General features: G+C 37.9%; 1 protein-coding gene across 4 annotated transcripts in view; it reads left to right on the top strand.

Moving 5' to 3' along the window:
* Positions 1-26,749, top strand: part of NF1 (neurofibromin 1) — a 169,783-nt gene that overhangs the window by 21,049 nt on the left and 121,985 nt on the right. For all 4 annotated transcript variants that reach the window (XM_054008797.1, XM_054008794.1, XM_054008793.1 and 1 more), the window contains exons 4-16: positions 1,592-1,782; positions 5,099-5,205; positions 5,515-5,582; positions 5,864-5,939; positions 7,532-7,689; positions 11,701-11,874; positions 12,521-12,643; positions 12,945-13,019; positions 15,773-15,904; positions 19,698-19,832; positions 21,086-21,199; positions 24,166-24,245; positions 26,614-26,737. In XM_054008797.1, the coding sequence (XP_053864772.1) occupies positions 1,592-1,782; positions 5,099-5,205; positions 5,515-5,582; positions 5,864-5,939; positions 7,532-7,689; positions 11,701-11,874; positions 12,521-12,643; positions 12,945-13,019; positions 15,773-15,904; positions 19,698-19,832; positions 21,086-21,199; positions 24,166-24,245; positions 26,614-26,737 (1,557 nt within the window). The remainder of the gene's footprint in view (positions 1-1,591; positions 1,783-5,098; positions 5,206-5,514; positions 5,583-5,863; positions 5,940-7,531; positions 7,690-11,700; positions 11,875-12,520; positions 12,644-12,944; positions 13,020-15,772; positions 15,905-19,697; positions 19,833-21,085; positions 21,200-24,165; positions 24,246-26,613; positions 26,738-26,749) is intronic.

Genomic DNA, 26,749 nt, shown 5'->3' with positions numbered 1-26,749 from the left:
TGTAGTTCTGTTTCTATTTTCTATAATTATATACCCAGACAGAATCTTTTGCTATTGCCATATTAAGATTACTTTTGCAGGTATTTCCTAGTTTACGTTATTTAACCTTATCCAAACTTCCAGTGGGAGTCCAATCCTGAAGTTTCCACAAAAACTTTCCTATTTCATTCAAATCTTTGCTGAGATGCAGTTTGCTTTTACCTTTGGGATGAAAACAGTTGTATAATTGCAAAGCCAAACTTCATCTTAGGTAAAAACTGAGTCTCAGGTTTATTCCTAGAGATTTCTTTTAGCTTTGTTCCAGGAAGAACGTAATGAAATCATCAAAGCTGTGTGCAATTCCTTAGTACGGGTTGTAAAAGATATTTCTCTACAGAGTAATAAATACAATAGAGTTTGGTTTATCAAGGTGGAACATCTTTTAATATAGTAAAGATGCTGATGATGTAAGTAATCGTGCTGTTTTAAATACGTAAGAAAATAATGTAGGTATCTATGCAGAATAGATTTCAACTTTAAAAAAAAAAGTAAATTATACCATATTTTTCTTTCCTGTGTTTAATGTAGTAACTTAGACTTGTCTAATTTCATAAATCCATATCTTCCTTTTTTAAAAGCCACCATTTATATTGATCAAAAACCTCAGTGTGTTTGAGATACATGATGAAACCTCTAACAGCTTAAAATTGTATGTCTTGTCAATTTAGATGAAAGCAAGTTGAGCCAGTATGTTTAGTAAGACTTGAGCCAAAGCTGTATACAAAGAGAGTTGTGTTCTGTGATATGGTCAGACATATTTCTTGCTTACTATTGCTTCTTAATGTTTCACCAAGTTCTCATGGCAACAAGACTCAGGTCAGCTAAGTGGGATCACTGGAACTTCTGAATTCCCCAGAGTAATTTCATTGGCAGGATTTTAAAAGTTTAAATGCTGACCTGACCCTCTGTTAAGATTCTTAGTAAAGTTGCTCTTCAAATTCTTTCTTAAATAGTTTCCTTATGTCTCATACTGTGCAAATTGGAAAAAAGTAGAATTCTACAGGAAACTGTAGGGTTTTTTGTTCTTGTCTGGAATCACGCTGACTCAATAAAGAAGCACCCTCTCTTTCATCATGTCGTTTAAATCCCTACTGGAGGAAAAACTGGTCAGAAAACCATTTGAGAGAATTAAGAGTCGGAGTTTAATTTAGGTTCTTCTAAGGCAAACAGCTGACTCAAATGCTCTAACACCAGTGCTTTGACAGGTTGGCAGGGTGTCTCTCTTAAGTATTCAAACCTTTTGCTTGAAAAAAGTATTTTGATAGCCCATTTAGTACTTGATGATATTGAGCTACTAACATTGTCCCACAGGTCAGGGATGGAAACACATTCGAAAATGTAAAATATTACTTTATGTGAAATTATAGGAAATTACTGTTAGCATGGGGTGTGTCAGAGCTTTTCCACTTAATTTGCATTTAAGTCAATGGGAGTTTCTACTGTGTAGAGAGTAAATAGTACAAGATCTGTTCCTGGGATAGTAGTAACTAGAAATACAATTTTTGCCTATAAAGCTGTGAAAGGGAATTTCAGTGAAATGTTTACATTTTAGCAACCAAAGGACACGATGCGACTAGATGAGACGATGCTGGTCAAACAGTTGCTGCCAGAAATCTGCCATTTTATCCATACGTACCGTGAAGGAAACCAACATGCAGCTGAACTTCGCAATTCTGCCTCTGGGGTTCTCTTCTCTCTCAGTTGCAATAATTTTAATGCAGTCTTCAGCCGCATTTCCACCAGGTGAGTGCATGAATGGCAGAACTTATCCAGTGTATTAGAAGTCTTATCAAACACCGTGAATGTTGTCTGGCTCTAATCAGTGTAGATTAAAACAAAGGCTAAAATTCACGACAGACCTTTCTGATCTGAAAAATATTAACTTGAAAATGCTGATGGGGAGTTCGTATCATTTAATAAGCTGCTTACACCTCTACCCTAATATAACGCTGTCCTCGGGAGCCAAAAAATCTTACCGCGTTATAGGTGAAACAGTGTTATATCGAACTTGCTTTGATCCACCGGAGTGCGCAGCCCCGCCCCCCCGGAGCACTGCTTTACCGTGTTATATCAGGTCACGTTATATCGGGGTAGAGGTGTATTTGAAATCTTTTCTGATGAAAATCCCTCTACATTTCAAAACTCTGCTTAAGCATCAGTTGATAAATTAGTCTGATTCTGTCTCCATTCTATGTTTTTGTACAGCTTATTTTCTGGGTGCTAGACTTACTTATTTTTTAGACCTGCTTTTATATGAAAAAAATCTGCCATAGAACGGAACTAATGATAAAAACCAAGTTGAAATGTAGGGTGGGTGCTTGCTAGTGAGAGATTTCTAAAAATTGACAGAGATGCTTAACTTATATCCATTAATGTGTTTGCTGTTCCATGGTAACTTCTAGTTCTCTGCAACTCTGTTGGAGCCTTAAGGGTGTTGTCCTCCCCTATTTTCCCTACTTGAAGGCCCATATATATCCATCTTTTTGACTGAGGAGGATGGGGCATGATTGCCTTGACCCTAAGAATATTACTCTTTATTGGCTTTGGAAGGAGCCTGCTTGTCCTCTCACATGATTTTTATATCCGTGTAACCCCACTGATGATGATGGAATTCCTCCTGATTTACACCACTCCAAATGAGAGGTGAGTCAGGGCCAAAGTATGCTATCCCTTCTTTACTTCCCGCATTGCAATCATCTCTTTGGTGCTGTCTTTGGCCAGCCCACCAAGGTTGCATGGAAGCTTTTATTAAGGAAATGCTTTTATGTCCTTTGAAAGTTGCTTGAAAAGGTTTAACTCTTACCAGAGTAGTGTGGTTATAACCAACAGTAGTACTTGAGTGGATCATTTGTTGGAGTTGGATCCAATGCTCCTTTATTAGGGTTGGGCAGCAATGAGTATGCTAGTTTGAGTTGTTTTTAGTACAACAGTCTAATTAAAACTAGGGCTTGTGTAACTTATACAATTAAAAGAGCTTTGAGAACATTAGAATGGAAGTGCATTCAAATTTTAAATATGAAACTTTGTAAACATCTAATTAGCTGAAATCTCAACTGTTTTTTAAACTTTAAAGGGCTTTAATAATCTCTCAAGGACGTAGACTTAGTAGCTAGGATGGAGGATATGGTTTTTGCTAAATAAATTGATTAGGCTTACAGGGTAGGAAATAATTCCATGCCCTTCTATTATAGGGAGTTACACTAGAACCTATTCTTGTAGATAGTTCTTTAATGTGTATTTGTTTATACATCTACAGTATAGTTTTTCAGTATAAGTCTTTTTTACTCAAACTTAATTTTTGAAATTCTAGGCTGTTTCAAGGATGGAGTTGATTTTTGTTTCCACACAATTCTATTTTTCATTGGTATAGAAGTGGTTAAACATTTGGCTGTTTGTTGCTAATATCCACAGAGGTCAGCCTGCCGACAGTTAGCATTGCTGATCTTTTGACCCATGCTTCCTGTTTAGGCATATTTCTAGGCTCTGTACAGCAGCTGGGGGATTTTGGGCATGTAAAGCACAGCATCGGGGACCTTCCCGTTCTCAGCGTGGGCTGTTAAGTTTTCCCTCCATTGATGAAATGAAGATCTGCTTTTGTGTGTAGTGGTAGAAATTGCATATCATGTCAAGTACACATCTGTAGCTTTGGAAAGGGTCAACACAATCTTATAACTTGCAGGTGCATATGATTTAGTTATTAGTGGCTTGTGATCTGATATGGTGTTTAGTAAGTTACCCTCGAAAAAGGAGGGAAAAGATTTACCACAGTGCTTAAACTGATGTGATTAAAACTAATTGAGTTTCATTAGGGACAAAAAAAAAGCGCTCCCCTTTGCCTGAAGGCTGACTGCAGTTCCCTTCAGAGACTGTGAATACTCCTGATTGTTGCCCAGATGGTATAGCTCAAGTGCAAAGCAAGGCACTCATTCCCAGGGGCATGGCCCAAAGGCATCACCAGCATGAGCTGGAGAGGTCAGTGCTCAGGTGAAATGAAATATTGATTACTTCCACAGCATTGTAAAGAAAAAGAGGATATAGGGTAAAATCTTGGTGTTAACATAAATATAAACTGATGGCATTTGTAACTTACATCTTGAAATGTTGAGAAATTTTCTTCTGGAACTTTTCTATATGAAGTTAAAATGAAAATATTCTGTAAAATTAACTCCTAATGGTCATCCAAAGTTAGTTTTTAATTCCTGGATCTGTCAAAGTTCTAACTATAAGTCTCTGGAGGGGATGATTCATAGATTCTAGGACTGGAAGGGACCTCGAGAGGTCGAGTCCAGTCCCCTGCCCGCATGGCAGGACCAAATACTGTCTAGACCATCCCTGATAGACATTTATCTAACCTACTCTTAAATATCTCCAGAGATGGAGATTCCACAACCTCCCTAGGCAATTTATTTAGGGTTACCATAGGTCCGGATTTTCCCGGACATGTCCGGCTTTTTGGGCTCCAAATCCCCGTCCGGGGGGAAATCCCAAAAAGCAGGACATGTCCGGGGAAAATCGGACATGCGGTGCCGAGCCGGCGGAGCGGGGGCTCGGGGGCCCGGCCGGGCCGGGCCGGGCTGGGGACCTGCGGTGCCGGGGGTGGGCCGCGCCTCCTCCCCCCACACCCCCCCTTACCTGCTTCAGGCTTCCCGCGACTCAAATGTTCGCGGGAAGCAGGGGAGGGGGCGGAGACTTTGGGGAGGGGGCGGAGTTGGGGTGGGGGCGGGGCCGGGGCCCTGTGGAGTGTCCTCCTTTCGGAGGCACTAAATATGGTAACCCTAATTTATTCCAGTGTTTAACCACCCTGACAGTTAGGAACTTTTTCCTAATGTCCAACCTAGACCTCCCTTGCTGCAGTTTAAACCCATTGCTTCTTGTTCTATCCTTAGAGGCTAAGGATGATCCTTTAATATTCAAATGTTTACTACTTATTTTCATTTCACCTGTATAATAGGAGGTGTTTTTCATAAGTATGAACATGTCAGCAATGGCAGACAGTCTGTTTCGAGGAGTTAATTTAATTTACTGTTTTGAGTTAATACTTTACTTTGCATCTCTTTAGATTACAGGAACTGACTGTGTGTTCGGAAGATAATGCTGATGTTCATGATATTGAACTTTTACAGTATATTAGTGTGGACTGCATAAAACTGAAACGAATATTGCAAGGTAGGCTGTGAAATTGTGTGTCTTTGGGCTGATCATCAGACTGGTTTTGTGCTGCTATAGCTGTCTGTTTAGAAATCCATAGTTAGTGGTCTTACCCTCTAGCATAGACAGTTACACTGGTATAACATATTCCTGTATATTAATTTAGAAACAGTATAATTTTACTTAATTCAAATGATAATTAGCATCTGATTTTAAAATAACTGGTGCTTAAACCCCTGAGCTGTCTTATTGGGTTGAATTATTCTATACCTATTTTGTTAGAAATGAATTTCTCTTTCAAATGTTGAAATTTTTTTATTTTTACAGAGACAGTATTTAAGTTTAAAGCCCTAAAGAAAGTAGCTCAACTGGCAGTTATAAACAGTCTTGAAAAGGCAAGTATGTTATCATTGATATATTCTAAGCGGAATTTTTTTGCTGTTCCTCAGTCACTGATTTGCAGTCTCATGGCCCTGATTGAATTTAGGAACGGGAAAACACTAGTCTCATTTGGACAGGTCACCTTTCACTGTAAACACACATGTATGAGAGTTCTGTTGTAAAAGCACTGCATACTGAGAGACTGAAGGACAAAACAAAGTCATCTCTTCCACTGGAAGTTTATTTTCTAAACTGATTGTTGCATATGTGTAAAGACGTGTTGAATTATCTGTAGGCATTTTGGAACTGGGTGGAAAACTATCCCGATGAATTCACAAAGCTGTACCAGACACCACAGACTGATATGGCGGGTAAGACATAACAAATCATTTTGATGTGTATTTTTTAAAATATGGATTTATCAGGCTAAGTCCATTGGTTGTCTTTTTCACAAAGCTTTGTCAGAGATCGCCAACTTCACTGACATTTTGTACACTCCTTGCTTCTCAGGCAGCTCGCATAAGAGAAGCATCTTTCTGCCATCCTTTGCCAGAGCAGCTTGGGATACACTCTTCATCTCTCTTCATTCAACAAATGGAAATGGGGAGGAAGGGGGTAATGGTGGGAATTGGACTGCTTTTATAGAGCTCTATTTTGATACACCTAACAAGTAAACAAAACGCACAAACATAAACTATCTTACATACAAATAAAAGAAAATTTACAAATACACATTTTAGCCCCTGATTCAGGAAAGCATTCCTGTTCAGGAAGGGCACGTAAGCATATGCTTAGAGATCTGCAAATCTGTAGCTATCTGCTTTATATCTGCGGCCCAAGTTTGCAGATCACGGATAAATGCAGATCCAAATTTTATATCTAGAGTCCTGCAAATCTGTGTATATCCGTGGACTGGATGCGAATACAAATTTTGTATTGACACAAGGCTCTACATATGCTTTAGTCTTTCTGACTAGAGAAGGACTTAAGCACATTTTAAAGTATTTTCTGAATCATTGTTTTAACCCTGTTTATAGCCCAGTTCAGCGACAAGGGCATGCCTAAACCTGGTTGTAAAACACATTTTATTTTTGTAGATGGAGCCATATTTTGCCTCTTATGTTCTGTTCCCCCTTTACCTTCCTTGTCAAAAGTGGTGCCAAACTTCTTTTGCTTGCCGGTACTCAAGAGACATCCTTCCAGTTTCCATTTGTGTCATAGCAGGACCTGTATCTGAACTCTGAAAATAGGCTGAAATGTCTGTTACTTGTACATGCATATTTTAGTGTCATCTGCAAACCAGAATTCTGGAAGATTTTTCACAGTTTAAACCTTCAGCTACTATCTAGTGAGTTTGTTAGCTGGAAAAAGAATGAATGTCATTGATTTTAAAAAATATGGAAAATAGTTAAAGCAAATTGTCATTTGTACACGTCAATTACAGTATTTCATAGAATAGTATTTTTGATCAACATTTTTTCCCCTTTAGATGTTTTAAATCCCCCTTATTATTTCCTATTTCTTTCTGCAGACAATAATACCTAGCTCTGACATAAGTCTTCATCCACAGATCATATGTATTTCTATAATGCTCTGTAGTAGTCAATTCTAGTGAATTAATTATGTTTGTGGCTGTCTTGCTCATACACCTCTACCCCGATGTAACACGAATTCGGATATAACATGGTAAAGCAGTGCTCCGGGGGGGGCAGGGCTGCGCACTTCTGTGGATCAAAGCAAGTTCGATATAACACGGTTTCACCTATAATGCAGTGAGATTTTTTGGCTCTCGAGGACAGCGTTATATTGAGGTAGAGGTGTATTTCTTCTTTATTGAACCAGTGCTTTTTCTTTTGAGTAATGCTCTTTGCAAACTAGGATTATGAGCTAAACATAACAGGATATTTAAACACTTTTTCCCTCAGTGTTTCTTCCATAGTCATTTGGTTGTTTTATGATGTAGATTGTGCAGAGAAGTTGTTTGACTTGGTGGATGGGTTTGCCGAAAGCACGAAACGTAAAGCAGCAGTTTGGCCACTGCAAATCATTCTTCTTGTCCTGTGTCCAGAAATCATTCAAGATATAGCCAAGGATGTGGTGGAGGAAACCAAAATAAACAAGGTGAAGAAAGCTAAAATGTCATAGTGAATACAAGTCTGAATTCAATAGGGTGTTTGTCTTGGCATGTCCCATATTGTTTTAAAACTCTATACTCTCTGATATAAGCCTACTCTGCTTCTATTTAAAAAAAAAACATTTAAACCCCCCTATTAAATCCCTGTTTTTTCTATTATTCAGGCTTCTCGGAGCTCTCACCTAGCCCTTTACTTTCCCTACCAGCAGAGCTTTGTATAATGGCATATATCCTGCTTGATGAGGGTTGTATAGCTACTCCTGACAATTCAATTCCTGGAGCTAAAAAAAGGGTTTGTGCAACACTGTGAGTCATTCACTCCTGTTGATGGTGAACAAATTGCCACCTCAGCACTTACAGCCCCTGCTGGGCTTGAGAGTAAAGAACTGTCCTAGAGTTTTGAATCCTGCTATTCCTCCCCAAGTCCCTTAATCAAGTTTTACATTACTGCTAATCTGAACTGAACTTTGTGGGTGGTGGGTTTTTTGTTTTTTGTTTTGTTTTTTTGCAATGTGTGGAAATAAGAACATAAGAATGGTCATACTGGGTCAGACCAAAGGTCCATCTAGCCCAGTATCCGGTCTTCCAACAGTGGCCAATGCCAGGTGCCCCAGAGGGAATGAACAGAACAGGTAATCATCAAGTGATCCATCCTCTGTCACTCATTCCCAGCTTCTGGCAAACAGAGGCCAGGGACACCATTCCTGCTCATCCTGGCTAATAGCCATTGATGGACCTATCCTCCATGAATATATTTAGTTCTTTTTTTGAACCTTGTTATAGTCTTGGCCTTCACAACATCCTCTAGCAAGGCGTTCCACAGGTTGACTGTGCGCTGTGTGACAAAAATACTTATTTTTGTTTGTTTTAAACCTGCTGCCTTTTAATTTCATTTGGTGACCCCTCTAGTTCTTATGTTATGAGAAGGAGTAAATAACACTTCCTTATATACTTTTTCCACACCAGTCATGATTTTATAGACCTCTATCATATCCCCCCTTAGTCGTCTCTTTTCCAAGCTGAAAAGTCCCAGTCTTATTCCAATCTCTCCTCACATGGCAGATGTTCCATACCCCTAATCATTTTTGTTGCTCTTTTCTGAACCTTTTCCAATTTCAATGTATCTTTTTTGAGATGGGGCGACCACACCTGCATGCAGTATTCAAGATGTGGACATACCATGGATTTATATAGAGGCAATATGATATTTTCTGTCTTATCTATCCCTTTCTTAATGATTCCCAACATTCTGTTCGCTTTTTTGACTGCTGCTGCACATCGAGCGGATGTTTTGAGAGAACTATCCGCAATGACTCCAAGATCTTTCTTAAATGGTAACAGCTAATTTAGACCCCATCATTTTATATGTAGAGTTGGGATTATGTTTTCCAATATGCATTACTTTACATTTATCGACATTGAATTTCATCTGCCAATTTGTTGCCTAGTCACCCAGTTTTGAGAGATCCTTTTATAGCTCTTCTCAGTCTGCTTGGGACTTAACTATCTTAAGTAGTTTTGTGTCATCTGCAAATTTTGCCACCTCACTGTTTACCCCTTTTTCCAGATCATTTATGAATATGTTGAATAGGACTGGGCCCAGTATAGACCTCTGGGGGACACCACTATTTACCTCTGTCCATTCTGAAACCTACCATTTATTCCTACCCTTTGGGTATGTCTATACTTACCTCCGGGTCCGGCGGTAAGCAATCGATCTTCTGGGTTCGATTTATCGTGTCTTGTCTAGACACGATAAATCGATCCCGGAAGTGCTCGCCGTCGACGCCGATACTCCTGCTCCACGAGAGGAGTACGCAGAGTCGACGCGGGAGCCTGCCTGCCGCGTCTGGACCCGTGGTAAGTTCGAGCTAAGGTACTTCGACTTCAGCTACGTTATTCATGTAGCTGAAGTTGCGTATCTTAGTTCGAAGTGGGGGGTTACTGTGGACCAGGCCAATGTTTCCTCTCTTTTAACCAGTTTCCAGTCCATGAGAGGACCTTCCCTCTTATCCCATGATGGCTTACTTTGCTTAAGAGACATTGGTGAGGGACCTTGTTAAAGGCTTTCTGAAAATCTAAATATGTGATATCCAGTGGATCCCCCTTGTCCACATGCTTGTTGACCCCCTCAAAGAATTCTAGTAGATTTTTGAGACATGATTTCCCTTTACAAAAACCATGTTGACTCTCCCCCAACAAATTATGTTAATCTATGTGTCTGTCAACAATTATGTTAATCTATGTGTTCTTTACTATAGTTTCAACCAGTTTGCCCGGTACTGAAGTGAGGCTTACCGGCCTGTAATTTCCAAAAGCCCTTTTTAAAAATTGGCGTCACATTAGCTATCCTCCAGTCATTTGTTACAAAAGCTCATTTAAATGATAGGTTACAGACTACAGTTAGTAGTCCTGCAGTTTCACATTTGAGTTCCTTCAGAACACTTGGGTAAATACCATCTGGTCCTGGTGACTTAATACTGATTATTTCGTTAATTTATTCCAAAACCTCCTCTGACGACACCTCAGTCTGGGACAATTCCTCAGATTTGTCACCTAAAAAGAATGGCTCAGGTTTGGGAATCTCCCTCACATCCTCAACCGTGAAGACCGATGCAAAGAATTCATTTAGTTTCTCTGTAATGGCCTTATCGTTCTTGAGTGCTCCTTTAACATCTCGATCGTCTGGTGGCCCCACCGGTTGTTTAGCAGGCTTCCTGCTTCTGATGTACTTAAAAAAATTTTTGCTTCTACTTTTTGAGTCTTTGGCTAGCTGTTCTTCAGATTCTTTTTTTGGCCTTCCTATTATATTTTTACACTTCATTTGCCAGAGTTTATGCTCCTTTCTATTTTCCTCACTAGGATTTAACCTCCACTTTTTCAAGGATGCCTTTTTGCCTCTCACTGCTTCGCTTACTTTGTTGTTTAGCCATGGTGGCTCTTTTTTGGTTCTCTTACTGTGTTTTTTAATTTGGGGTATACATTTACGTTGAGCCTCTTATTATGGTGTCTTTAAAAAGTTTCCATGCAGCTTGCAGGGATTTTTCTTTTGGTGCTCTACCTTTTAATTTCTGTTTAACTAACTTCCTAATTTTTGTGTAGTTCCCCTTTCTGAAATTAAATGCTACAGTGTTAGGCCGCAGTGGGGTTTTCCCCACAACACAGGGATGTTAAATGTAATTCTATTATGGTCACTATTACCAAGTGGTCCGGCTGTATGCACCTCTTGGACCTGATCCTGTGATCCACTTAGGACTAAATCAAGAATTGCCTCTCCTCCTGTGGGTTCCAGGACTAGCTGCTCCAAGAAGCAGTCATTTAAGGTGTCAAGAAACGTTACGTCTGCATCCTTTCCTGAGGTGATATGTACCCAGTCAATACAGGGATAGTTGAAATCCTCCCCCTTATTGAGTTTTTAATTTTAATAGCCTCTCTAATCTCCCTGAGCATTTCACAGTCACTATTGCCATCCTTATCAGGTGATTGGTAATATATCCCTATGCTATATTCTTATTATTCGAGCATGGAATTACTATCCAGAGAGGTTCTATGGTACAGTTTGGTTCATTTAAGTTTTTACTTCATTGGATTCTACACTTTTGTTCATGTATAGTGCCACTCCCCTACCAGCACGACCTGTTCTGTCCTTCCAATATATTTTGTACCCGAAAAGCTTGGTTTGCAAATGAAGATGTGTAACACAGATAGAATTTGACTTGGCTACAATTAAAAATAAGCAATCCTTGGAGCATCCAACTTGGCCATTGCCAAGCTGATTATATCATGGTATCGTCACACAAATGTGAATGGTCCAAAGTAAGTGTGTAATGAATAAAATATACTTTTCTAAACCGATACACCAATTTTTCCATTTTTTTTTATTTTTTATTTTTTTTTTTGGTATTTAAACATATAAAAGCTCTGTCCACAGCTCCTAAAACATCGGCTATAACTATTTCTTTCTTTTCTTTTTTGGTTGTTATATTTGAATTCTGCAGAAACTGTTTCTGGACAACCTCAGGAAAGCACTTGCAAGCCATAGTGGGAGCAGACAGCTGACTGAAAGTGCTGCTATTGCTTGTGTTAAACTGTGCAAAGCATCCACCTACATCAACTGGGAAGATAATTCTGTCATTTTCCTTCTAGTGCAGTCCATGGTTGATGATCTTAAGGTAAAGAGGAAGAGAGACGAGTCTGAAAATCATTTTGTCATTTCCTAGATCTGATGAGAAAATTCATTTGAATTTGTGTTTTACTCCAGTGTCATGGAGTATCTTTGGTAGCATTTTTGTAAGCAAGCTGTGCATGTTCTAGTATTATAATTATACCAGTATTGCAGCTCTGGTATTCTTCATTCACTCCTTACTTTCCTTCTCTCAAATCCCACATTGTCTCTTGACTTCCTACATTTTGTTTCTGCTGAATGCCTTTTGGCTTAAATAGCACTAAGGAATTTTATATTCTCTTCATGCAACATTTACCCACTTACAGCCCCCATGTAATGCCCAAACCACTTCTTGCTTTTTCCGAATACACTTTAGCTCCTGGTATTGCAACATGTAATCAACCAAGCTTCTGAGACTATATTGGTGAATTAAAAAGCAAGGATAGCATCTGAATTTTCTTTTGTCTCTATTAAATCTATAAAAATTGCCTTTTTTTAAAGGTTACATATTATTTAAGTGGTTTCAGAAATAACAAATGTTAGCAGATTTTTTAAATTGTAACGTTTAGAGTGGCCTACGCTCTGATTTTTAACAAATTAGTCATATATTACAAGCAAACTGAAATAACATTTTTATCTGAATTTTTGTGTAGACCTTGCTGTTTAATCCGTGTAAACCTTTCTCAAGAGGCAATCAGAATGCAGATGTAGACCTTATGATAGACTGCTTAGTTTCCTGCTTTCGCATAAACCCTCAGAACAACCCATACCTTAAGGTGAGGCCATGATTTTATGGACAAGTAGTGTCTCCTGATGCTATTTATGACTTGTCAGATATCAAGGGTGTGCTAGTGGCAGCCAGAAATTCATAAATAATTTCAAACTACTTAATATTTGTCAGAAATTCTTTGTGTTGAGTATTTTGTATCAATCTCTTTCTGCTGTTCTGATACTGCTTGTATTGACACTTTTTTAATTTACTAAAAGGGCGTTGGTGCTTTGTTTAATCTGATCTTGAGAGATGTTAAAGAATAACAGTTTTCCCAAATGGCTTTTATATTAATGTTTTTCTTCTAGATCTGCTTGGCACAGAATTCCCCATCAACGTTTCATTATGTGCTGGTAAACTCACTCCAGCGAATAATCACAAATGTAAGTTTTAAAAGATTTAATTAGCCTAGAGGTGGTTAGTGATTTTATTTAGGAATTGAAATAGTCATTTGACTAGAATTTTAAGCAGCAGACTAAATCTTGCGCACTGTGTTCATAGTACTAGTTCTAGCACAAACATCAGGATTTGCCCATTTATGGACAATGGATTCAGGTCTCTTTGTTTGACCAGTTGGGCTCACTGAGTTACAAGTCTGCATCTCAGTACAAATTTAATGTGCTGAAATGTGAGGATGAAAAAGCCTGTTTATTTTATTATTTTTAATACAAAGTGCTATTTTCCTGTTGCATAACAAGCTTGCTCATTAGCCACTTATCAGGCTTCAAAATAGGCTGAGATTCTAATCACCATAGTTGCATGGCAGCAGTTCCTTCACTGCTCTAACCCCTCTTGCTCTTTCCAGTGTATTGACATTGGTCATTTAGGGGAGGACGACTTCGGATTCCATATTTGTATTATGGGAGGCAGTATTGCCTAGTGGATGGAGCAATGGACTGGGACTCGACAGATCTGGGTTCCGTTCTCAGCTCAGCTACTGGGTGACCTGGGGCAAATCACGTGACTTCTCTGTGCCTCAGTTTTCTCATCCATAAAATGGTGATAATGATGTGTACCTCCTTTGTAAAGCGCTACATACGTGCTAGGTGGTATTGGTGGTATTATGCCAGTGCCCTAGGTGTCCTTGTCATGGAAATGGCCCCACTATGGCAAGAGCTGTACCCACATGCAAAGTAGGTGGTCCCTGCCCAAAACAGTTTATAATCTAAGTGTAAAATGAGAGATAACAGATTCAATGAACAGATGGGCAAGGCTTACCCCTATTATCTTTTCTTGGTGTGGGGTAAGAAGACAGGACAGGCATTTATTTTAAAAAAAGTAAAAATTCTAGAACAGAGAATAAACCCATAATCCAGATAGATTTAAAAATATTTAAACCACATTGCACTGTGTAACTTGGAGCACCACAGGTTTCTGCTAATGCAGTAGCTTGCACCAAACCCTGTGGGTTCTGCTCTTGTAGTTTTGCACTAACTATGGGAAGAGCTTTTAACACAAACCTTCTGTAACTAGTGCCTTTCACTGAAACATGAAATTTGATTTTCATTTTAAAACATTTATAAAATTAACTTTTGACCTTGAAATGGTTCTTTTTGATAACAATTGCTGCTTAATTTTTGTTGTCTAATAGAATATGCAGTTTGTTCATATATGGACTTTGCACTGCTCTCAGGCTGAGTTTGAGCCTTTTGGTCTTTCATGCTAAAGCATAACTCTCCATGCCCACTTGTCTTCGATAAAAGTGACTGCGTGTTTGCTAATATTGTGAGTATGGAAGTCGTTTTTGATGAAGCACAAAACCAGTAGGGAAAAGGGTCTTAATTTAACCCCTTCTGGCAAAAGAAAACAGAAAACTTGGAGTAAAAAAACAAAAACCTCATTCCGAGCTAATGAAATCTTTGTTATGAAAACTCTTCTCCCTTCGAATAGTAATGCATACCTCATTTCGAATAATCATGTCTTAAACTGGACTTTAAGTAGCAACTTCTTTAATTTGGCTTGCTTTTGTAATCTGTTACTAACTTCTCCAACGTCAGTCTAAATGACATTGATCTTATAGTACATATTGACTAAAAAACCAATTATGACAGCAAGTAGTCTGTTTTGTCTTTTGTTTTGTTTAAATAGATTGTGATTTGTATGACCTGCTACTTTAGATTTCTGCAGCGGTTTCCATAGTGTTTAGGGTGATCTCACTATAGGAAGCTTTTTACAGTTCCAAGACAGAACAGTAAGTGAAATAAAGACATTTTTCTTTGACATCCCAGCAGCTATAGGTTTCAGTGTAAATTGGATCCTGGTTTTGGTTGATGTCTATTAACTCCCTTTCGTGTGTTCTCGGAACATCAATAAATTGGTGTATATGGAGGAAATATTATGAAGTAACGAATGTGGGAGGGATAGCTCAGTGGTTTGAGCATTGGCCTGCTAAACCCAGGGTTGTGAGTTCAATCCTTGAGGGGGCCACTTGGGAATCTGGGGCAAAATCAGTACTTGGTCCTGCTAGTGAAGGCAGGGGGCTGGACTTGATGACCTTTCAAGGTCCCTTCCAGTTCTAGGAGATGGGATATCTCCATTGGTGAATAGTTTTACTTTATTTGTTAATATGGTGTACATTTTTATTGCTGCAATTCTTGTACAAACACAAAATAAATGCTTTTTCAGCAGTACATTTAATACGCTTTGTAATGAAGTTTTATAGACAGTATTAACCATTTATGATCCCAAAAGATTTTTTTTACTTGCAGTATGTTACAGTTTCTAGGGAACTGAGCATTTACTTTAGTCAGTCATGCATCATTTCCTCTAGACTGAACTCACTCGCAGTCACTTTTTTTAATAGTTACCCGTTTTCATATTGGGTGGCAGATCGTAAAAGGTGGAAGCTAAAATAAACAACTAAACTGGAGTATGGTGTGAAATAAAACCTATGCAAGTATTATGAATCATACTGTTAGACGGGGGAGTCGACACAACTTGCTTCAAATTTGTGCAAAACATTTACCTTCTTCAGAATAGTTTAATACCCTTCCCTCTTTTTCCTCAAGTCCATCATCCCAGTTTTATTTGCTGTGTGAAAAGGTGTGGCTATTTAAACTTGAAAAAGATATTTTTTTAAAAATGGAACCACCGTTCCACCTTGTACTTTTTAAGTACCACTGTATTTTCTTCCTAGTCTGAAGTAGACTGGTGGCCCAAGATTGATGCTGTGTACTGTCACTCGGTGGAACTCCGCAGCATGTTCAGTGAAACACTTCAAAAAGCTGTGCAGAGTTGTGGGTCGCATCCAGCAATTCGTATGACACCGGTAAGACTGGGTCTGTGATTTAACAATTTCTGTCCTTTGCATTTTGTCTCCATTCCATTCCTGCAGTTTTATTCATCAATGTTAGTCTGGAAGATAGAGGAAAAATGTAGCAATCCCTAAAGCAACAGAGAGCCTTACATGCTCTGTAAACCTTGCAGTATTCTGTGTATTCACAAAGTATTCCTACTGAGTTAATTAGTGATCTTGTTTCTTAGCTTTTATGCTGCTCTCAGATGGACAAGATAGAAATAATCTACTTTCTGTAATACAGTCTGACTGTTCTTTTAAGGTGTCTTGCTATATCCAGGCCTATTAGTGAAGGCAATACTTGGCCTTTTTTTTCATAATCAGAATAATTCTACCCTCTGCTGCATACAGCAGAATAAATTTCAGTAACGGCTGCATTTCTACATTGATGATGAGCAGGAGTTTTTGATTTGAAATGCTTTTCACTTGTTTTACTTACTCTGTCTTAAGCATGTTGGCTATTTGGTCTTAGTGACAGCACAGAAATTGTAAAGATTTGCAAGCATTATGAAATGAAAACTGCTTTGATCATCTTTATATAAAAATCTTCAGTAAATTACAGATTAGTCTGTAGTATGATATCCAAATGTCTCTTGAAGTTCTGCTCATTTTGAACTTTCAGTTTAGGACTTTCTATATTGTGCAAAGTTAACTTGTTTCTTTTCTGAATTGCAAAGATGTAGTTTTCAGTGTCCCAGATATTTACTTAGCAGAAGGCCTAAAGCTATACATGCAGCTGAAATATTCCTAATAATTCAGTATTTTTGTTTAAAAGAAAAGGATTTGGGCAGATTTAGTTGAATGTTGTAGAATTGTTTAACTCAGTTTTTATATCTGTGTATATTCATCTGTTGAGAATATAGCAAGGGTATTGTACTTGGCAACTCTGAGATTGATTGGTGGTGCTTTGTCTTCTGCTTCTTATTTTCTGTTCTTATTGGCTGCTGTCGCTCACATGATCAGATGCCAACCAGTCACTGTTTTGCATGGCAGTGGGCCTCTGTTGCTGTAAGTATGACCCATTGTAACTACCGCAGAAAAGCCTTCAATTTCTTTGACTTTTCTGTGTATAGTTACCATTGTAGTCACATCACTTCATTTCAGATGGAATATGTAGCATGTCTTCACTTATAGGTTGTATGAAGTAAATAAATCATTTCACAGATCAGATAAACCAAACAGCTTCCTTTCTGCCATGCTTTTCTTTTCAGAGTTCCCTTAATCGTGACAAACTGATCATATACAGTTTTCTCTGGCAGTACAGTTGTCACTTTGTCAAATGCTTTAAGTATGAGATTTTATTGTGCATCTTTAAGTGAATTTTTTTTTAGCAAAATAGTTTGGGATTCTAAAGTCTCAAATTTGTAATTACACAAAACCATACTTGAAAAGAATTAAATAGGCTTGTAACCTTTGAGACTACTTTTTGTTCCGGGGTATGAATCTGTAGATCAAAAAGTTAAAATAAAAACCTTGCAACTTCAGTATTACTGCTTGAAAGATATCTTCCCAGTAATAAATTCATTAATTTTTTAAAAGAATACTGTGTTCAGTGCTATTGTTGAGTCCCTCATGTATATAAAACTCAATAAAATAAATTGTAAAACTTGAAACACCATCATTTCAATATTGCTATTTTCACAGACTTAAAAAGTAAGCAAAATTAGATGCTAATTACAGATTATATTGGACAAAAAATAGCATTGTGGTAGCACCTAGGAACCGTGGCATTTCATTGTGCTAGGCCCTATACAAGCACAGAACAAAAAGGTCTCTGTCCCAAACAGTTTATAGTTTAGTCAAAATATTGTTTATAACGAGATTGAAAAAGCACAGTCAATATGCAATGGGAGCCATTCACATACTTAGTTACGCATATTTGTAAGTTTTGCAAGATGAGGGCATACATTTTGTAAATTAGACTAATTTTTAAGCTCTCATATTTAGCAACATCCAGATATTTGTCAGATGTGGAGGGTAATTCCCCCTTTGATCAAGGACACTGAACCAGGATTAACATTTTTCTTAGTTTTACTGAAGAAACTCCTTGGCAGATGTCAAATAGCTCCTGAGAGCGTCCTCTGTCCAGTAGTGTTACTTTACATAGTTAATAAAAGATAACTATAATTCTCTGTGTGTCCATTTGTGTGAAGGTGCATAGGCCATATCTCGGGACAGATGGTCACACTCACTTATAAAGGTGGTGGACTCTCACCTAGTTTAGATTTTTTTCATATCTGAATTGCATAATGGTTCCCCTGGTGAGCTTGTATGAATAGAGGCATTAAAATCTCCTTCCATGCAGATGAGGAAGTTGAATGTTGTATGAGTACTATTTCACCATTCCTCTTCAAATGAAGCTAACTTTCTCTGACTTTAGCCTGTGTTAGAGTACTATATGGGCATGTCTATACTACAATCTTAAGTCAACCTATGATGTCCACACTACTCTCCTTCTGTTGGTGCGCATCCTCACCAGAGCACTTCCACCAACTGAAGAGGGGCAGTGTGGGGGACTGAGAACCAGGGATCTCAGCTTCACGCAGTTCTCGGCCGGGAGCCCAGCTGTTCCCCGGGCTTCTCACCTCCGGTGGGGAGATCTGTGCCCGGAGTCTAGTCAGCTGCCATGTTCCTGGCAGGGAACTGACAGCCCAGGCAGCAGCTGGGCTCCCAGCTGAGAGCCTCAGTGCAGCCGGGCTCCGAGCAGAGAGTGTAGAGCCAAAACCCAGGGGGGCAGCAGAGATCTGGGACCCCGGGTAGCAGCCTGGCTTGGAGCAGAGACTTGGCAGCAGGCCCCCTTGGGGAGCCTGGAGCCAGGCTTCCTTGTCAATTTAATAGCTGCAGCAGAGCCGTAAAATTGACAAGACACTCAACAGCTGATGTAAGGAATGCAGTGTCTACACAGACACTGCGTCGCCCTAACTACACTGACCTAAGCCTCTCATGGAGGTAGAGTTGTTATGTCAGTGTAGTAGGGCACTTGCATTGTTGGGAAAAGGCTAGTGTGTACACTGACATAATTAGGTCAACATAAGCTGCCATATGTTGACCTAACTGTGTAGTGTAGACCAGACCTCTGTATTTTACTAATGATTCAGCACCTTGTGAAAACTGCAAGACACATTTTGCAGAGATCCATTACATAAAAATAGAGTAACACAGCTGCTGCTTAAAATGTGAGAAGAGTGAGTTCTTGCCTTAAAGTATTGTCATTTATATTAATATAGAAAAACAGCACATTAACATTACTGTGATTTAAACTAATTCGGTTTTAAACATTTTAACGTATTAAAACCCCAAGATGTTGAAGTTAAAGTAAATCCACCGATTCCTGTGCCAGCATAAGTGTATAGATTTTTGTTGTTGCTTGAGGGATAAAATAAATAACACGCTACAATTTCTTAGTAGTAGCTATATCTGATTTTCTTAGTATTGGAATAATTTTGTTCATAGGTTTTTCCCCACTTTCAGAAAACCTTTTGTGGGCAATTCATTGACAGATGAAATTCTTTTTTCCTTTTGTATAATTTTAATAAAAATGATAACATATTTTTAAACAAACTATATTTTTAATAAATAAAAGGTTAAAGTACAAAAAAGTTATATTTATACTTTACTGAATTGCATATACAATTGTTAGCCATATGATACCTGTTCCCTTTCATGCATTATTGATTATAAAAGTAATAAGCTTTTTAAAATGTTCCATTATCAACCCACTATATGTAGTACTTCATTGACAAATGCTGTAATATTTTTTCCTTAGAGTCTTACATTTAAAGAGAAAATGACAAGCCTTAAATTTAAAGAAAAACCTACAGACTTGGAAACCAGAAGTTATAAGTTTTTGCTGTTATCCATGGTAAAACTGTTACATGCTGATCCAAAGCTCTTGCTGTATGTAAGTAAATGTTACTTTTGAATTAGTGAAATCTTGGTGTTAAAAAAAATATATAGAAAAAGCATTTTAGCTTTTTATTAAATATGAAGTCAGAATATAAATAATCCTACGAAATTAAGTCACTAAAGTATAAATACCAAAAACAAAATAATAACATTGGTAAAAAATAAAAATTCAAACCCAGAATGTTTAGCTCTAGGATACTACTTCTCTCTCTTCCCCTTTCATCCAATAAAGACAATTTGTAAAGGCAGCTTTCCTGATGTCCATTATATAAACACCAGGCCTACTGCATTTCTTTTGCTTATCAGTGATGTGGTGAACCTGGACAGTGCATTGGGACAATCCCAGACAGTCATCTTAGTTGCTGATCATTGTGATGAGAATGAGAAAACAGGATAGCGAAACTGCAGGGCATGAAGTTCTTTGGTTCTAGAGAGCACCAGATTAGAGTGACAGAGTATAAAGCCCATAACCCTGAATAGAGGGGAAATGGTTTGGGGAAGAAAATATGAACCGGAAAAAGAATTAGGATAAAAATCTTGAGCAGAAAAATAAAAAAAATACTAGAGAGAAATTAATTAAAACCCAACTTGTAAAAACATGATAGAAGAGATGTTGAAAGACTAAGGGAAAGGCACCAAAGAATCATAAGGGAGACATGATAAAGAGAGGACTTACTTACTAAGTATCAACTTACTAATATATGCTTATTTTGTAAATTGATGTCATAATGGGTATTCCGTAAGGTTCCTTTCAAATAATTTTTCTGGGATTCTGCAAATCATAATATGGAAATCAACTCTAACTCAAGCATCAAAAATTGTTTGCAATTATGTTAAATGTACATCTTGAAAATAAAACTGGATGTACAATATTGCCAAATAATAATCATTTTATTATAATCTGAATCTTATAGTGGGAGTTGTGAAATTTTCTTTTGTCTGTTTTGTTTACTCTTCAGTTTGAATTTTTTTTTCTAGATTGCCCCAAAAAAGTGAGACATTCAAGGACTATCTTCCCCCCCTCCCCCAAAAAAAGTTTATTTAAAAAAAAAAAAAAATATCCAACAACCCCAAGCCCTCTTTACTTGTAGGAGGATCTGTGAAAGTAGTCACCTGAAGTCTGCCTGCGGTTAATTTAGTTCTGTTGGCCAGGGTGTTGAAGGGATCCGCATTTTAAGAGCAGATAAAACAGGGCCCATTTCGGAACAATGTTGCTTTTTAAACCATTTTTTCCCTTTTACTGTTTAGAATCCACGGAAGCAAGGGCCTGAGACACAGAGTAGCACTGCTGAATTAATTACTGGACTTGTACAACTTGTTCCACAGTCCAACATGCCAGAAATAGCCCAAGAAGCCATGGAGGTAAGGGAAGTGTTCTTCCACACACAGGGTGATTAGCGTGTGAATTGTGCCAAGCATATCAGGCTTTTTGTGTAAAAGCTTTTAAGTATTGATCAATTTGTTTCCAAAGTTGAGTGTTAGAGCTTGTCTACATGGCAAGTTACCACACTGCAAGCAAAGGTGTGAATTTGCAGCGCACCAGCTTGGAGCACGGCCGTGTAAACATTGGAACAGCACTCCAGGACTTTGACTGTAGCAGAGGCCTATTTAAGGAAAGATTTCAAAGGTGTAATAGGGAATTATTGTCTTCTGTGGTCCTCCCATGTCACTGAGAGATTTGTTCCTCACTGAAGCTGGCCTTAGCCAAATCTATTTCAGAAGGGCTTTTATGGATCTTCCACTACATTGTAGAGAGCATTGTTAAAAACCTTCCACTAACAGTCTGCCTGTCTGCCCCAGTTCTTTCTGACTGGCTGAGATAAACATTCATTTTACGTTGGGGACCATGGCCAATGATTGTTGCTTTCTGAATCAACAAGTGTGGCGGGGACATATAAGCAGGCAAGTACTTCTAAGGCTGTTAAAATCCGTAATTACAGTGCACCACACTTAAGGTAAATGAGCTTCAGTAGTCCAGCAGGCAAAACACCAAGATTGCTTCTGATTTCCAAGCCTTCCGGGCCATGTTGCTAACCTAAGGCTGCTGAGTAAGTTGCCGTTCAGTTTGGTGCGTACATATGTTTTCACGATGGTAGACATGTATAACTGATTTAAAATCTATTGAAAATAGGAGATGTCCATTTCTTTTGGTAGGTGAGAAGGAAAGATTCTATGTCCCAATTAAATTACAAGTGATTAAATTGTCCTGGGTTTACTGTGATTTGAGGCACTGTGTTTAAGGCCTGGTCTACACTAACCCCGCACTTCGAACTAAGGTACGCATTAACGTAGCTGAATTCGAAGTCCCTTAGTTCGAACTTACCGCGGGTCCAGACGCGGCAGGCAGGCTCCCCCGTCGATGCCGCGTACTCCTCTCGCCGAGCCGGAGTACCGGCGTTGACGGCGAGCACTTCCGGGATCGATTTATCGCGTCTAGACAAGACGCGATAAATCGATCCCAGAAGATCGATTGCTTACCGCCAGACCCGGAGGTAAGCGTAGACCTACCCTAAGACTTCTATCTTCTACACTTCAAGGGGGAAAACTTTCAAATATTGAAGGAAAGGCTGTCTAAAATATTCTTCAGTGTGTTGCTTTTACTGCTTCACTGAATCTTTGTAGCTAAATTCTGTGGCTTGCATTGCAGCATTTCCATCAACGATAATCACTCCAAATGTTATAGTATCAGTATTCTGGATATGTTGTTTTGGCCCAGAATACAGTGGTATCTTTTTAAATAAGCGTACCCTGACTGACCTGAAAGTGTTTTGGACACTTTTAAATATAACAAAAAACTCTGCCAAACCCATCCTATTAATGTAGAGTGTTGTATTAGATGAAGGATTTGATTTGCCATTAGTTATGTTACTTAGTTTAGGCATGCTGGGCCAGACTTTGATCTGGAGTAAGCCGAGGTAGCTCTGTTTTGAATGGAGTACCAGCAATTTACACTAGCTGAGAATCTGGTCTGTTTTATGTCCTCAATCTTTAACCCACTTACCGTCTTTTTTTCTTCTAGTTTAGTTATTTCAAAGTGGTTCCTGTTACGAACTATTCTGAAAATCATTAAAAGTTGCTACACAAGTGTGTGGGGATCTGCCCTAGCTGATGGAAATGTCACTTTCAATGGTATTATTTTGCCACCACAGCTCTTACAATCGCTGCTTTCATGGAATTTGTTAGATTGATAGTTAGGAATTTGAGGTAGAGCTGCTTATTCTATTGTTGATTTTTTTATTGTTTTTTAAACACCAAAGTATTAAATTTCTTTGGTCGTTTTAGCAGGGGTCTTCAAACAGTAGGTGATCTTACATGAAGCATCTCATTTGCCACAATACCCAAATAGAATTACTGATGAAGTGGCAGTTTTGAATTTAAATTTTTCCTTGCTCTTGAGAGCTTGCCATAACTGTATTTGGGTGAATAACTTGTAACCAGCAATTTTACTTTTTCTGCTTGCTAATTGTCTGTGACTTTATGATTTTTCTCGCATTTATTTGCCAAATATTTTCCAGAAGAAATTATTAGGGTTCAGCTCATTTGTGAGTATTTGCTATGTGAGCTGTCACTTTTGATTGGGCACATAGGTAACATAGTACATTTCTGTTCTTTCAAGTTTCTGGTGTGAATATGCATATTTAAAATTCATAATTACTTTTCTGCTAACATTTTCCAATAGTTGTTTAAACCTTGCTGTTTCCTTAAACCAATAAACTTGTCCAAGAGAATAATTGAGGAAAACAAACCCGAAAGAGGGGCAAACATAGTTTTAAAAATGAAAATATTTTTGAAATACGCTTGCTAATACTCTCCCAGTTCTGGTCAGAACCAATTGTTATTTTAATTAACTTTTTGCAGGTTGAAAACGTAAAGCAATTGCCCCTCTTCTCTTAAAACAGAGAATTCTTAAACTACAGATGTTCTAGTGTTGCTATTCTAGTTTTGTACTAGCAGGATTGCTGTTTCATTACATTTTTGCAGATGGGTCATTGAAGTAAACACTAAGGTCAAAAATTCCCTTTTTAAAAGACTTGACATGTCCTTGGTTCATTTTGGAGATTTACATGCAAGTAATACAAGATAATTTATCGAGTTTGGGTTGTAAATATTTTTAAAAAGCTAAGAGATGATTATGGCAGCTTGCTTAATAATGAACTTTTGCTTTTCCATAAAATTGCATGTTTTTGTTTTCCATTAGATTTACTATTTTAAACATAAATATAATTAATACTTGGATTCATATATATTTAATCTACTTTGCTGCATATGCTGAAGTACTTTGCAAATTATTTTCTCTTAAGTGAAAAGCTACTCTGTTTTGAATTCAGGCCTTGCTAGTTCTTCATCAGTTAGAGAGCATTGATTTATGGAATCCAGATGCACCCATAGAAACATTTTGGGAAATTAGGTAGGTAAATTAGCTTTTGTAAATCAGATAAATAGCCCTGTCTGAGATGTCTTTTTCTTTTGACGTAGCTGTGGTTTATACTTGTCTGAAAAAAGCCATGTAGTTTCAATATGTCTTTAAAACCAAAATTATTCATATATACGCTATCTTTAGTTCCACAGAAACCTTTTTCCATTGTACTAGTTAACTTTTACAGAAATTGCATGTCACAAATATCTTGCTAGCTTTGTCAAAGGTTTTTAATCCAGTATTCAGTTGTTACTGTGGCTGTTAATTAAAAATGTTTCTAATTTTTATCATTTCGAATTCAAAGGCTTACTCTATTTTCTTTTTTAAAAATTGTATTTATGCATTTACGGGTAAGGCAGGATAAATCCGACAAACCCACTCTTATAGAATTACTTAATATTATTTCTGAAACTAAAGCTCACCTTATGTGGAAGTTCATTTCACTGATGCGTGGGTCACCTGACTTGTCCTAAAGGGTTTTTTAATAAAGAATTCTTATTGACCAAAGATAATCTTGCATTTTATTTAATAACTTTTAATATAGCCATTGCAACAATTGACTCGATAGATGAGAATATTAGGGAAAAGGTATTACTCCCAAGAAGTCAAAAATGAACATTAAATGTGACCCTGCATGAACCTGAAATTGTGAATCCTGAAAATAAACTAAAATATTTCATGTTTTGTCATAGGATGTGTATCAGTACCCAATTTTTTTTGTAGGAGAAAGGAAGTTAATACCTGTTTCTAGAAAACATTGCTCTCCGCATCAAGAAATTAGTCTATATATATGGCTTCAGGGATTGGTAATGGGATAGCCTTTCACCTTTAAATTTTTGGTTTGAGTCCTGCTTAGGCTAGCAGTAATTGAAACTATATTATATATAGCTATAATGAGTTTGTTGTCTCTTCAGGCTGGGGGCAAAAAACCCATAAAAACTGACACTAATTGGGACTCTTTGGCAGTTTTAACAGAGTACTGGATGGATTTGAACTAAACACTAATAATAATAAATATAATATAATATATTTTTTCTTACATTATTATTATTAATAATTATGTAAGAAAAATGCTGCTTAGAGTTTGACTTCAGGATATTTACTTTGTATACTTTGACATTTGATTCTGACAATTTGTGTTTAATGGTTATAAAGATTTAGCGTTTTGAATCTCAGTCTACTGTCATTAAATAATGATTGTCTGACACTCTCCCCAAAGTTTTCCTGCAAATGTGAAAATTGACATTTATAAAAATTAAAAAAACACTCCTAGATGTGTGTTCCTTCCTAACAGAGTTGAGACCCCTCAGGGCAATGTAGGTAAACTTGTACTGTCGCTGTCTGTGCTGGATCAGTTGTGGTAAATGGAGGTCTTCTGAATCATCAGCCCTGAAGACTGGCCATCTGAGAAGTACCAAAATCACTTAACTTCCTCTAGGGAATAAAAAATGGCCAGTTGGGAGGTGGAAAGGCACAGCTTTGTTATTTAAAATATACTCTATATATTTTAAATGGGCTATTATGTCATATAGGATATTCCTACTAATTCCCTGATGCCATGTAATGATATATGGATAAATGCACACATACAAAATGGGGAATGACTGCCTAGGAAGGAGTACTGCGGAAAGGGATCTGGGGGTCATAGTGGATCGCAAGCTAAATATGAGTCAACAGTGTAACACTGTTGCAAAAATACCAACCATCATTCTGGGATATGTTAGCAGGAGTATTGTAAGCAAGACACGAAAAGTAATTCTTCCGCTCTACTTCGCGCTGATTGGCCTCAACTGGAGTATTGTGTCCAGTTCTGGGCACCACATTTCAGGAAAGATGTGGACAAATTGGAGAAAGTCCACAGAAAAGCAACAAAAATTATTAAAGGTCTAGAAAACCTGACCTAAGAGGGAAGATTGAAAAAATTGGGTTTATTTAGTTTGGAGAAGAGAAGACTGAGAGGGGACATTACAGTTTTCAAGTACATAAAAGGTTGTTACAAGGAGGAGGGAGAAAAATTGTTGTTCTTAACCTCTGAGGATAGGACAGGCAGCAATGGGCTTAAATTGCAGCAAGGGCAGTTTAGGTTGGACATTAGGAAAAAATTCCTAACTGTCACAGTGGTTAAGCACTGGAATAAATTGCCTAGGCAGGTTGTGGAATCTCCATCATTGGGGATTTTTAAGAGCAGGTTGAACAAACACCTGTCAGGGATGGTCTAGATAATACTTATTACTGCCATGAGTGCAGGGGACTGGACTAGATGACCTCTCAAGGTCCCTTCCAGTTCTATGTCTCTATCAAGAAATTGTATTTGGGTTATTAGATAATATAGTTAATACTGAATTTCATTTTGCTGCAGTTCACAAATGCTTTTCTATATCTGCAAGAAATTAACGGGTCATCAGATGCTCAGCAGCACAGAAATCCTCAAGTGGTTGCGTGAGATTCTGATCTGTAGGAACAAATTTCTTCTAAAAAATAAAGTAAGTAAATGT

The sequence above is a fragment of the Malaclemys terrapin genome, chromosome 18 (genome assembly GCF_027887155.1).
Source record: "Malaclemys terrapin pileata isolate rMalTer1 chromosome 18, rMalTer1.hap1, whole genome shotgun sequence".
NCBI classification, from domain to species: Eukaryota; Metazoa; Chordata; order Testudines; family Emydidae; genus Malaclemys; species Malaclemys terrapin.
This window is presented reverse-complemented; position numbering and strand designations above follow the sequence as displayed.